The sequence below is a fragment of the Canis aureus genome, chromosome X (genome assembly GCF_053574225.1).
Source record: "Canis aureus isolate CA01 chromosome X, VMU_Caureus_v.1.0, whole genome shotgun sequence".
Lineage (NCBI taxonomy): Eukaryota > Metazoa > Chordata > Mammalia > Carnivora > Canidae > Canis > Canis aureus.
In genome coordinates this window covers 20,831,899-20,846,349 of record NC_135649.1, presented here as the reverse complement: position 1 = coordinate 20,846,349, position 14,451 = coordinate 20,831,899, and the positions used below count along the sequence as shown (strand labels likewise).

The following is a 14,451-nucleotide window of genomic DNA, read 5'->3' as shown; positions in this document are numbered from 1 at the left end:
GAATTTGGGCAGGTTGAAAAAAAGGTGAAATTTTTCAAAATCAGTCGTAAGCTTTTAGTTACTCGAAGACAGGCAGTTTAATGGAATCATTAGTGGATCTATTTGATGCTGTTGATGCAAACAACTTGATGAGAAACAAAAATAAACTTTAATGATCTCTTTGTCTAATAACAGAAGATGTAAGGGAACAGGCTAACTCTCTAATTGTCTCCTGAAATTGTTGTTAAGGTAAAATTGTAGTAAATGAACAGATAATGCAGGTCCAGTTGACATTAAATATATACAGCTCACCAGAACTAGATAGCATCCTTCTATATTTTGAAGCATTTAAGTATAAATTAATAATGTGTCTTTTGGGGGAGGTTTAGAAATCTTGTGTTTCTACTTGATTAGTGGTACTATTCAGCAATATGAATTTTAAGTAAGGATATAAACATTATCTCATGGGAGAAAGTTTGAATTCAGAATTGTAGAAGATAAAGGATATTTCTGAATCAGGAAAGGACAGTGAATTTATGAATATCCGAAGCATTTGCTAACTTAAAAATCTATGCTTCATCCTAGATTTTATTGTAGCAAAATACTGACTTACTCTAGATTCCTACTGGGAGATGAGTTGTAGAGGCTCAACATATTACCATTTCCAAATGAGCACTAGCAATTATGATCAAGGCAGAGGATCTTATTTCAGCCATTGATGAAAACATTACATACAGATAGGATCCCAAGTAAAGAGAAAAATAGACTTATAGATTCGTGAGTCTTTTTCATTCCGTATTGTTTACATGGTAGTTTAGTAGTATAGGTGGGGTATTGGAATATCAGAGCTGGAAAGAGAAGGAGTGTGAAAAGGTAATATTCTGCTGGCAGAATTTTAGAATTTTAAACAATTCACCTACTTATAGCTTAGGTTAGGTGTTCTCTCACCATGGCTACTGTTGTGTTAATATGCAAACTCTGTCTAGTCAGCTGCTTTATTTGAAAAAGTGTCCACCCCCTTTTTTTGAAGTATAATTCACATACAATGTTATATTAGTTTCAGGCTTACAATATAATGATTCATACATACTTAGTGTTCACCAAGATAAGTGTAGTCACCATCTGTCACCAAACAATGTTACTGTGATATTGTTGACTATATCCCCTATGCTGTACTTTTTCATCTCTATGACTTACTTATTTTATAACTGAAGTTGTACTCTTAATCCCCTTTATCTATTTTGCCTGGCCACCCCCCAACCCCTTATTCTCTGGCAACCATCAGTTTGTTCTCTGTATGTGGTCTGTTTTTTGTTTTATTTTGTTTAGATTCCACATATAAATGAAATCACATGGTATTTGTCTTTGTCTGGCTTATATCACTTAGCATAATACTCTCTAGTTTCATCCATGTCATCACAAATGGCAAGATCTTGCTCTTTTTTATGGCTGAGTAATACTGTATCATATATGTACCACATCTTCTTTATCCATTCATCTATGGATGAACACTTGGGCTGCTTCCATATTTTGGCTATCATAGGTAAGGCTGCAATAAACATAGGGGTATACATATCTTTTAGAATTAATGTTTTCAATTTCTTTGCGTAGATACCTAGTAGTGGAGTTACTGGATCATATATTTCTATTTTTAATTTTTTAAGGAACCTCCATACTGTTTTCCACAGTGGCTATACCTATTTACATTCCCACTAATAGTGCACAAGGGTTCCTTTTTCTCCACATCCTTACCAACACTTGTTATTTTTCTTGTCAGTCATTCTGACAGGTGTAAGGTAAATAGCTCATTATGGTTTTGATTTGCAATTCCCTGATTAGTGATGTTGAACATCTTTTCATGTATCTGTTAGCCATCTGGATGCCTTTAGAAAAATGTCTATTCTGGGGTTGCCTGGGCAGCTCAGTCGGTTTAAATATCAGACTCTTGATTTCAGCTCAAGTCAACATCTCAGGGTTCTGGGATTGAGGCCCACCTCAGGCTCCATGCTCAGCCAGGAGTCTGCTTGAGATTCTCTACCTCTCCCTCTGTCCTTCCTACCTGCTTACGTGTGTGCATGCACACTCTCCCTCTCTAATAAATAAATTAAATCTTTAAAAAAATAAAAATGTCTATTCAGGTCTTTTGCCCATTTTTAAATCAGAGTATTTTATTTGTTTTTTTTTTTGGTGTTGAATTGTGCAAGTTTTATATATAATTTAGGTATTAACCCTTTATCAGGCATATTATTTGCAAATATTTTCTGCTTTTCAAATAGGTTGCCTTTTCGTTTTGTTGGCGGTTTATTTCACTGTGCAAAAGCTTTCTATGTTGATGTAGTTCCAAAAGTTTATTTTTGTTTTTGTTGCCTTTGCCTAAGGAAATATATCTAGAAGAAAATGTTGCTAAGGCCAATGTCACAGTTAGAAGTACCTGACCCTTTGGCAGGCATCAGAGATAACATTTGCTGTATGGGATTGTTTGTGGTAACAGGATCAGCTAAGCCCAGTTAGTGTGGGTGATCCAGGAGAATATGGACTAGCTGGCTGTTTGGGATTATAATTGCTCTAACAAAGCACATGTGGAGGAGAGTCAAGGGAGTTTGTATGCTTTTTAAAATGTGGTATTGCCTTCGTGATTTATTTTCCTTTCATTTAAAAAAATTTGATGCAAAACATTTGTGTTCTTTTCTTTCTTTCTTTCTTTCTTTCTTTCTTTCTTTCTTTCTTTCTTTCTTTCTTTCTTTCTTTCTTTCTTTCTTTCTTTCTTCCTGCCCCCCCCCTTAGAATAACATAGCAGATCCAGAAGAACTGTTCACAAAATTAGAACGCATTGGGAAAGGCTCCTTTGGAGAAGTTTTCAAAGGAATTGATAACCGTACCCAGCAAGTGGTTGCTATTAAAATCATAGACCTTGAGGAAGCCGAAGATGAAATTGAAGACATTCAGCAAGAAATAACTGTTTTGAGTCAGTGTGACAGCTCATATGTAACAAAATACTACGGATCATATTTAAAGGTAACGTGTGTGCTGTATTATTTAAGTCATAAGGGATTTTCATTATAAGTTTTTCTCTTTTTTTTAATTCTACTTTTTCAAAGGCGATGTCTTAAATTAAGATTTGGCAGTCTTTGGCCTCCAGGCAGAATCCAGCTCCATTTATAGTGCCAAATAGACTGTTTTTAGATTTAGCAGCTGTATCCTGAATGCATCCCAGCACTCAGCTGCACCGTTATTCCACACCTGAACATTGGGTTGACAGAGGAGCAGAAATGCAGCTGGTCCTTGAGACACATCCTTTGTCAGGAAAGAGCTTTCCCCCTGGGCTTTCACACATTATTCTCAATGGTCCAGTCTGTCTCAACCTCAGAATTGATGGAACATGTAAGTATGTCATTTATTCCATGGAGTTACAGTGGTTATTTACACATCTTTCTCTCCCTCCATATTATGAGCTCCTTGATGGCAGGGAGTTCAGCTCTTCCAGTCTTGGTTTTTCCATCACTTAGCATAGGACATGGCACATCTTAAGCACATGATAAATATCTGTTGAAGTGGAGGCAGGTGGAATACTGTCTATCCTTCCCCTTTCCCCCACAGAAGTTGGAATTTTAGTTTCCAGGATCAGAGGATTAGCAGACACCTGAGGTTGCAGCAGATGGAGGTATGACTGCATAATACAACCCTCTGGTTAGTAAAACCCAGGAGTCCTTGGGTTCCAGAGTCAGAAGTCAGGATCTGTGTCTATTGAAATGTGAAAAACAAAAAGAAAAATCTAGCTTACGTGTGAGTTAAAAAAATATGTTAAAATTAAAATTTTTTATCCCTATGTTGAAAACTTTCAAAGAAGGGCGATGTTCGATCTTCACTTTTCAGAGTTTACAAATGAGAGGAAGAGTTTTTTTGTTTGTTTGGTCAGTTGGTTTTTTTTTTTCATCTATCTCTGGGACAAAAAGGGTATGTTTATAACTCATCAAGTTATTGGCCTGCATAAGAATTAATGCTACCTTTTTGTATTCTGCTGACCAAAGGATAATTAATACGTAATTAAGGATAACCCTAGGATAATAACCTATTATTAATATAGTTATCAGTTATCAGTTATTATAATATAGTTATCAGTTATTACTGATTTAGAAATCATAAATTTTGCTGCCTTTTTACAAAGCCCATTTATTCTGTTATTACACAAATTAGAAATGTGGTGTAAATGCATAGCAGAATAAATCCTTATGCAACCTGTCACTATGTATCATACACTGTATTAGGTGCTGGAAATATAAAAATGAATAGCCTAGGACACCTGGGTGGCTCAGTAGGGTGAGCCTCTGGCTCTTGGTTTTGACTCAAGTCATGATCTCATAAGTCGTGGGATTGAGCCCCGTATCAGGCTCCACACTCAGCACAGAGTCTGCTTCGTGATTCTCTCCCTCTGCCCCATCCCTCCCTCCCCCATAAGTAAATAAATCTTTAAAAAAATGAAGAACTCACCCTGCCATGAGGGAGCTCACAGTCCCACATTGCACTAAGAGGGTGCAGATTTTGTGATTAAAGATATGTACAAGGTCCAGATGGGTACACAAACAAGCAAGTAGTCACTTCTAGCATTTTGTGGGGAAGGCGGTAGTGTGAAAGATAGGCTTCCAAGAGGAAATGTTAATTCCTAGCCAATTTACTTCTCAGTGTTAGCCATTAGTCTCTTTTATTGTACACACAATTGTTTAATCCTTTGTGGCATATTTTGCTTCTGAATTCTCCTACAAAACTTATTTAGCACGTCAGACTACTTTAGGAATCCTGAGTGATCACTCAGTAGCGATACATTTAGGTCTCCCTCCTGATTGCCATAGCAGGCTTGGTTTGAGGCAGCCTCAGGAACTTGTTGTTGTTGTTGTTGTGTGTGCTGTTTACTCATTCTGTTTACTCTTTCTGGATTGAATCCTGGTAATTCCAGACCTTCTCTATTGCAAACCTCAACCTTTGCTATTCTTAGGCATCTGTAACAGGTAAGCTTTTTTTTGGTAATCAACTTAAAATATTCAATAAGTCCTATTTCAAATGGCCTATTCTTATTACCTTGAAAATGGGTACCAATGTGGTGTTGACTGTTTCATTGGTTCTTTATAGCCTCCATTGACTCAGATTCAGGACTCTCATGGAAAATGGATTATAGCTGTTTGTATTATTTATTCTTAAGAGTTCATGTTTTTAAAAATTCCCCTCATACTGTACATGTACCACTCACCCAATAAATACTTAATATTTAAATAAATAAAAGATTGTCCTGTTCAAGCCTTGATTATAGAATGTTCTCAGACTAATCTGTGAACCAGGGCCACTATCTATGATGTCTTCTTAAAGGATCAAACAGAATTATTTTTATCCTCTTTAACCATCATTAATTAAAGTCCGTGATATGAAAGACTACTTTGAAGAACATGTCATTTCTTGATAAAATTGTAGAAATTCACAGCTGGCTGATACTGATTATTTTTATCCAGAATCTGTTTACATTGAAGTAAATAAATGTGTGTGTATTATCTCTAGATACATGTGCATATATACACACAGAAGTAGATTATGATTTTATAACCTTTTAATATTAAATAATTAAATTATTATTAATTATTTAAATTACCAACTTAAACTGACCAACTTGTTTATTTTCCATTTATATTAAAACAGAGTGGGACTCTGTGAGCTTGCTTTCTTTTTAAGAAAACTAAAATCACATCAAATATAACAGAGTTCTGTTTAATGCAGTCAATATAACTCAAGGCTACATCCTCTGAGTACCATCAGGGACCTGCATTATCAATCAACTTATGTTTTTATTGTGGCCCATCCTTCCATTTCAGATGACATGGGGGATTTTGTGAGTTGAGTTAATTCAGTATTGTAGGATATGGGTTTTTCTCAGGTTGTCTTTACATAGGATATCATACATAAAAGCAAGACCTCACTGTAGGCTGGAGGAAAAGTTACTGAATTTGAAAGAAAATTATATGCTCTCTGAAACTGTATGCAGTTGTAGTGATTTCCTTGAAACATGCAAAAATGTACAAGGTATTCATTTTGACTGAGCTCACTGTATAACTTCATTTTTAAAACCAAGAGTAAAAGCCAGACAAACATCAGTATGACCACAGTATTTTCCTTTAATTTTAGTTCACTGCCGATTTTCTCGAGAGACAAAGTTAGTCTTTATGAAGAGTGCTAAAATAAGCAAACCCTTCCCTTCTGATCTCATAATATTGGAAAAATTTTTATAATCTTTAAATATTTTTCTAGTTCAATGTAAATCTTAAAATGAAGCTCACTCAGGCATTGAATAAAATTTGAATCATGCCTTTATTTGCTGCTTAAAATCACCTTTAGATTTCTGTTTATATTAAGGAAATATGCCCCCTCCACATACCACCACCTTGATATTTATTTTTAAAAATTGAATGATTGAACTAAAATATTCTAGAATAGAGTCTGTAAAGTTTTGTGACCTTCTCACTGTTTTTCCTGAGATTTTTGTGTGTGTTTACTCCCAGTGTATGGTGAATGTTTCTGGAATGTTCCTTAGTTAAAAATGGTTTTTCAGAGTTTTCTTATAAAACTTGAAGGAAATTGAAGAGAGAAAAATTTTCTTCTTCATACAATGTTTTTTCTTCAAAATAAATATGGCTTAAACTTGAAATAACACATCACGAAGGAGCCCCATATTAGATTCAGTGTAGCAGATATTTCTTTATTGAGTGCCCTACTATGTATATTCCTCTCATTCTGCATGTTGCTCTGGTCAGTCTCATTCGCTTTACCACAACAACTTCTTCTTCTTCCTTTTTTTAAGATATATTTATTTATTTGAAAGGCAGGGCAGGGCAGAGGGAGAGAATCTCCAGCAGACTCAATGCTGAGTGTGAGCCCGGTGCGGGGCTCGGTCCCACAAACCTGAGATCATAACCTCAGCCAGAATCACGAGTCGGACACCTAACCAACTGAGCCAGCCAGGTGCCCTCTATCACAACTAACTTCTAAATTCATGTCTCTGGCGCTAGTCTCTCTCTTTAGCCCCAGATAGATGTATCTAACTTGCTTCATATTACCCATTTATCTGTGGGTACATCAAATGCAATAACCCCAGCAATGGACAGGAGCATTGGAACAAGAATTTGAGCATGATTTGGGTGAGGGTAGAGTCTAGAGAAGCTATTCTAGTTTGGAAGAAAACGATACAGGGACAGTAAAGTGTGTGGCAAGATGATCTCTCCTGTCCCCCTGCAGTTCTATAAAATTTTATATACTGTTTTCTTTTTTATTGTGGTAATACAGCATAAAATTAACCATTTTAAGTGGACAGTTCTGTGGCAGCAAGTGCCTTCATGTTATTGTGTAACCATCACCACCCTGCATTTCCAGAGCTTTTTCATCTTCCTCAAAGGAAGCTCTATCTGCATTAAACTCTAATTCCCCATTGTCTCCTCTCCATAGTCCCTTGTCACTTCCTTTCTACTTTTTGTCCCTATGAATTTGGTGACTGACTGACTTGCGTTGTACATTTTGGATTATGTGGTTGGTGTTATAACTGACTAGGAGATTCACAGAGCAGCCCATTTAATTCAACATGTATTTAGCATATAGTACAATAATCATCCCTGAAACATGCGTAATGGTATTCTCATCATCTTTTTTCTATGAACAAATGATGCAGGACTCTTCCTAAGACCCTGGGATCATGCCTTAAGCCAAAGGCAGACACTTACCCGCTGAGCCACCCAAGTGCCCCTTGATGCAGGACTTTAAACTTATTCCTCCAGCCCATTGTTAGGATGTGTGGATCATTCTGTTAGTGGGGAAGTAGAGTTTTTCCTTCAGGGACTTCCTCTGCTTCAGTGTGCCAGATATACGGTTATGATTTACAATCACTTTTGGAATTTTAAACCGGTATGTAGATACCATCTCAGACTTTTAAATGATTTGAGGTTTTTATTTATTTTTTTTTTTTTTTGGAGTTCAATTTGCCAACATATAGCATAACACCCAGTGCTCATCCCGCCAAGTGCCCCCCTCAGTGCCCATCACCCAGTCACCCCAACCCCCCGCCCACCTCCCCTACCACTACCCCTTGTTCATTTCCCAGAGTTAGGTGTCTCTCATGTTTTGTCTCCCTCAATGATACTTTCACTCATTTCCTCTCCTTTCCCTTTATTCCCTTTCACTAATTTTTATATTCCCCAAATGAATGAGACCATATAATGTTTGTCCTTTTCCGATTGACTTATTTCACTCAGCATAATACCCTCCAGGTCCATCCACGTCGAAGCAAAAGGAGGCTATTTGTCGTTTCTAATGGCTGAGTAATATTCCATTGTATACATAGACCACATCTTCTTTATCTGTTCATCTTTTGATGGACACCAAGGCTCCTTCCATGGTTTGGCTATTGTGGACATTGCTGCAATAAACATTGGGGTACAGGTGTCCTGGCGTTTCACTGCATCTGTATCTTTGGGGTAAATCTCCAGCAGTGCAATTGCTGGGTCGTAGGGCAGATCTATTTTTAACTCTTTGAGGAACCTCCACACAGTTTTCCAGAGTGGCTGCACCAGTTCACATTCCCACCAACAGTGCAAGGTGGTTCCCCTTTCTCCACATCCTGTCCAACATTTGTTGTTTCTTGTCTTGTTAATTTTCCCCATTCTCACTGGTGTGAGGTGGTATCTCATTGTGGTTTTGATTTGTATTTCCCTCATGGCCAGGGATGCGGAGCATTTTCTCATGTGCTTGTGGGCCACGTCTATGTCTTCCTCTGTGAAATTTCTGTTCATGTCTTTTGCCCATTTCATGATTGGATTGTTTGTTTCTTTGCTGTTGAGTTTAATAAGTTCTTTATAGATCTTGGATACTAGCCCTTTATCTGATACGTCATTTGCAAATATCTTCTGCCATTCTGTAGGTTGTCTTTTAGTTTCTTGACTGTTTCTTTGGCTGTGCAGAAGCTTTTTATCTTGATGAAGTCCCAATAATTTATTTTTGCTTTTGTTTCTCTTGCCTTCATGGATGTATCTTGTAAGAAGTTGCTGTGGCCAAGTTCAAAAAGGGTGTTGTTGCCTGTGTTCTCTAGAATTTTGCTGGAGTCTTGTCTCACATTTAGATCTTTCATCCATTTTGAGTTTATCTTTGTGTATGATGTAAGAGAATGGTCTAGTTTCATTCTTCTGCATGTGGCTGTCCAATTTTCCCAGCACCATTTATTGAAGAGACTGTCTTTTTTTCCAGTGGATACTCTTTCCTGCCTGTCGAATATTAATTGACCATAAAGTTGAGGGTCCACTTCTGGATTATCTATTCTGTTCCATTGATCTATGTGTCTGTTTTTGTGCCAGTACCACATTGTCTTGATGACCACAGCTTTGTAGTACAACCTGAAATCTGGCATTGTGATGCCCCCAGTTATGGTTTTCTTTTTTAAAATTCCCCTGGCTATTTGGGGTCTTTTCTGATTCCACACAAATATTAAGATGATTTGTTCCAACTCTCTGAAGAAAGTCCATGGTATTTTGATAGGAATTGCATTAATGTGTAAATTGCCCTGGGTAGCATTGACATTTTCACAATATTAATTCTGCCAATCCATGAGCATGGAATATTTTTCCATCTCTTTGTGTCTTCCTTAATTTCTTTCAGACGCGTTCGGTAGTTTTTAAGGTAGACTTTTAAATGATTTAAAAGCCAGCCAAACATACTTATTTGCATTCTCCAACACAAACATCTTTTCATGGAAATCAAAGGTAGAAGTTGTGTAGTCCTCCAAAAGAACACAGAGTCTAGGTTTTTCAGTTTTGTTTGTTTTGCAAGTGGTGTTTTCACAGAGATCTGCTGTGGACAAGGAACCCATAAGAACCTCTCTGAGTGAAGCTTCCTTTAACCAGGAAGAGCCCGACCAGCCTTCTGTCAGCCCCTACACCTGCATAGCAATCTTTTGAAGGTCATGGCCCTCTTCCAAGGAGGCTTGTCTCCAGAAGCAGTGATCAGGAGGAAGCAGGCAGAAAAATCTGTCCGGCAGCTCTGGTTCCTTCCCTGCCCTGTTCAGGAGAGTCCTGCTTCCACCCAATGGCTTGCTTGCGAGGAGGAAGCCTTCATTTCAGATCTGGAAGTTGCGTAGTCATAACCTTAATAACATTTTGTTTTCTATGAACATGCTTTAGTGGAAGAGAGACAGTAGGTAAGTTTCTGTTTTGAATCCATAAGCTGGAAAAGGGACACACATTGTTTCAAACTTGGAAAACAGATGCTTTCATTCATGCAGAACTAGAAAACAGGTAAACATGTTTCATAAGATCTTTTCATTTGCCTTTTAAATATCAGGTGAATGAGAAACATTCTGAATTTATAAGGTAGAACATAGTGCTTATTAGAAACAAACTTGTAGTGAAAGAAATAAATTCTCAGGCCATGCAGCATTGTGAGAAACACTTTCTTCATCTCTTGAAAAAAGTATAAAGACACATCAAGTTTACAATTCTCAGATTCTGAGAGCCTAATTTCTTTACGTAAAAACAAGTTACCTGAAGCATTCCTGGAACTCTTTCCGTTCCCTGTTGTTACAGGGATGTATTTTTTCTCCTTCCTATTGTAGACACCTCCACTGCCAGAGACAGCTCTTTCTTCAGTTCAGGCTATGATAGGGGACTGAACATCAAGACTAGGGGAAAAGGTACATTGTTTGCCCCCCCCCCATCTCTTATGCATATCCTATATGGTGTCAGCATCCAGAAAGAAAGGAGGAATCCTTTCATCTTCATTTAACTGAGCCCTTCCTCCCTAGGCCCTAATACTAGGCCACATCCCAGTCCCTAGAGTGTCACCCATCATCATGTTACTGGGGTCCATTCTTGGCCATTCTAAAGCCCCAGCTTCATGGAGACGTGTGTACATTTTGAATGGAGCTCCTGAGTACTTCCCAGGGAGTTTAGAGTTTGATGGCTCCTGGCAGTAGTTCGAGAATCTTCATCCCACAGCTGGGGCTGTAAAGGTAAGAAATGTGTCCCTGGCATCCCAAGTTGAAGCATAACACTATGTTTTTCCCCTGGAAACATTGTTATGGTATCAATAGTAGTCCGTTTCTCTGGCATTCTTCCTGCTACACCGTGGATACCTTCTTTTGTTGGGGACTACCTCAGGAAGCTAGACATTATTTTTATGGGAAAATGCTTGCTTTCCAAATTTGAAACACCTTCCTTAAAAATGGACTTTCAGAACACAAGCCATTCACCACTTGACTACTTGCCAGTATAGTAAAATCAACTGCCCCACTTCCATCAAATCTGTGGTCTCACAAGAATTCAGAGAATAGCATGCATGAAATGATACGGGGAGAGGGGCACCTGGGTGGCTCAGTTGGTTAGGCTTCTGCCTTCTGCTCAGGTCATGATCCTGGGATCCTGGGATCAAGCCCCACATTGGACTCCCTGTTTGGCAGAGAACCTGCTTCTCCTTCTCCCCCTACTTGTGTGCATGGTCTCCCTCTCTGTCAAATAAATAAAATCTTTCTAAAAAGATTAAATAAAAAATGATACGGGGAGAAAAGTGTCCCTAGTATTTCAAGCTACAACTGAAAGAAGGAAAGATTTAATGGTTTATTCCTATTTTTATCTGATAGAGCTGATACACATATACTTGCCCCATTTCTTCTTTTACAACTTATAGTGAAGTTAATTCTACCTAGAAATCAAGTAATCATATGCTTTTCAAGCTACATACTCCCTATCTCTTAGACATTTACCTCGGCAGCAGGGGTTGAGGGCAAGAAGGGACAATATCCTTTCTAGGCTCCACATGTGTACCAAAAATGGCCCCTAATCATGGCTGATAAAAGTCGTAAGACATATGAAAACAAAAGTCAAAAACTAGTAAGGCAAAATATCCAGTGTACTCAAACTAAAATTACATGGGAAGTACCCAGAAGCCCCATTTAAAATTTCTACAAGTCTTCATATACCTCCACATTCTTTAGTGTAACTATCTTTTCTTTTCAGAATCATCCAAAATAACAAAGGCTCTGGTTTATTTTTTCTGGGTTTTATAAAAATTGCTAATAGTTCAACCATTAAAAAAAAATTCTTCATTTAGTTATATCACAGTCTAAATGGCCTCGGAGGAAGGTCAAGACTCAGAACTTTACTTTTATTTGTAGCATTTTTTTTTAATTTTTATTTATTTATGATGGTCACAGAGAGAGAGAGAGAGGGGCAGAGACACAGGCAGAGGGAGAAGCAGGCTCCATGAACCGGGAGCCCGACGTGGGATTCGATCCCGGGTCTCCAGGATCGCGCCCTGGGCCAAAGGCAGGCGCCAAACCACTGTGCCACCCAGGGATCCCCTATTTGTAGCATTCTGTGGAAAAATATATTCTGAGTTTCAAACAACTAATTTTAAACTCATATTTTAGAACCAGTACATCAGTATGTCAGATTTAACATTTAGTGTTAGTATGTTATTTGGCTCAGAATTATAATTATTCAATTGTTTCATGGCTTTTACAGGGTTCAAAATTATGGATAATAATGGAATACCTGGGTGGTGGTTCAGCACTGGATCTTGTAAGTATTTTTGAATGATTACACATATACGCGTCTGTACTTTGACTTTTTTCTTTTAACTGGAGTAAGCAATGGCTTTTGGGCAAGCTGAGTGGTTTAATATATTCAAATTAAACTCTTTACTCGGGACCACTACTCTTATGTAGATTGAGCTGGATTGCAGGATGGGCATATTGCTGACATTCTTAGAGTGTATGAAATATGAATAGCTCAATGAAATAAAGCTCTGCAAATTAGGACTACGTGACAATTGTAAGTTTAGAGTCTTACTTTACAGGCATTTCCCTGAAAAGACCATGTTCTTGGATTTTTAAAAAAATAAGTAATGCAGGTAATTGTCACTAAAACTGGTTCTTGGGTTCTCACCAAATAGGCCTACAGACCCAGTTCCCTACAGAATTCTCTCTGCCCCTCTCTAGGCCATTTGGAAATGTGATGGTATTTTTGGTTGTCATAATGACTTAGAAGCGCTAGGGCAATTTTAGTGGGCAAAGATCTGGATGCTAAAATCCTGCGATGAGCAGGAAAAGTTCACCCAAAATGCTGTGATCACACACAGAATCCATTTGAGAAACACTGGTTGTTTTCCCCAAGTTGCTGTGATTCTATCATTGCTGTTTTCCCCCTTTTAAATCTTTATTAATATGACCTTGTATTTAAAATTCAATATGAGGGACGCTTGGGTGACTCAGCGGTTGGACGTCTGCCTTGGGTTCAGGGTGTGACCCCAGGGTCCCGGGATCGAGTTCCACATCGGGCTCCCTGTGTAGAGGAGCCTGCTTCTCCCTCTGCCTGTGTCTCTGCCTCTTTCTCTGTGTGTCTCATGAATAAATAAATAAAATTTTAAAAATAATAATAAAATAAAATTCAATATGAATTACTAGAGGCAACTCTGTGTAGCAGGATGGCCACTGGGTGGGCCTATAGGAGTTTGAGGTTGTGGGACTAGCTGTCTTCATAACTAAATCTGTGGCTGTGAACCAGACACATAAATTCCTCAGACTAGGATATCCTATAAAACAAAGAAGTTATTTCTAAGTTCCCTTACATCTTTACTCTATGATTTTTATTTTCTTAGCATCCTTCTGCTTTTGAAATTAGAGTCTGCTGTTTCTAAAAATAAAGTGTTTTGATGATTAAGATCACGTAATAGTTTAACTCGTATTCTCAAGTGGAGATGAGTTTTCCCAACTGTAAGTAATTAAATATTTCTAAAAGGGTTTAATACTCCCTGCCAGTGACTCCAAAGTTTCAAATAATCCTATGAACAGAAATGACTGTACGAGATTGTCTTTCCTTTAAAAAGAACCATATTGGAAACATTCTAAAGAAATGGTAATTAAACTAGATAGTCTCATATCTTTCTAGGAATTCATCTCATTTTAATCAGTTACTGAGTTAGGTAATCCTTCCTTGTGTCTAATCTAATTCTTATATCCTAAAGCTTGAGTTCATTTTTTCTTTCTCTTTCCTCTCTAATGATAGAACACAACTGGTGTTTCTTTGTATAATAATCCTTCATGCTTATGGAGTCAGATCTCATTCTTGTCTTGAAGTTTAAATGACCCCATTTCCATTTGTCTTGTCACATAGTTTTATTACACAATAGCGTTTTCATTAGCTCCACAAGAATCCTGCCAATTGCTCCACAATCCTCCTTCTTCTACTTTTTAAATATTAAGAGCCCTTTCCAAATTTATCACAGTTACCTTATCTGTTCCCCCAAGGGGCTCACCATGTCCCTTCCCTGTTCTGTAGGCATTGGCAAAGCGAATGCACTGTTGTCATCAGGATCAGTGATAGCAATGTTAAGCATTGGACACTGGCCCAGTTCTAACTAATTCAAGCTGTATCCCCAGGAGTAGTTTGGTCAGTTTTATAA

General features: G+C 37.8%; 1 protein-coding gene across 3 annotated transcripts in view; it reads left to right on the top strand.

Annotated features, from left to right (window-relative positions):
• The window catches only part of STK26 (serine/threonine kinase 26), a 64,149-nt gene that overhangs the window by 31,633 nt on the left and 18,065 nt on the right, over nucleotides 1–14,451 (top strand). For 2 of the 3 annotated variants that reach the window (XM_077889822.1, XM_077889821.1), the window contains exons 3-4: nucleotides 2,764–2,994; nucleotides 12,513–12,569. In XM_077889822.1, the coding sequence (XP_077745948.1) occupies nucleotides 2,764–2,994; nucleotides 12,513–12,569 (288 nt within the window). The remainder of the gene's footprint in view (nucleotides 1–2,763; nucleotides 2,995–12,512; nucleotides 12,570–14,451) is intronic. The other variant, XM_077889823.1, reaches the window with a different exon arrangement.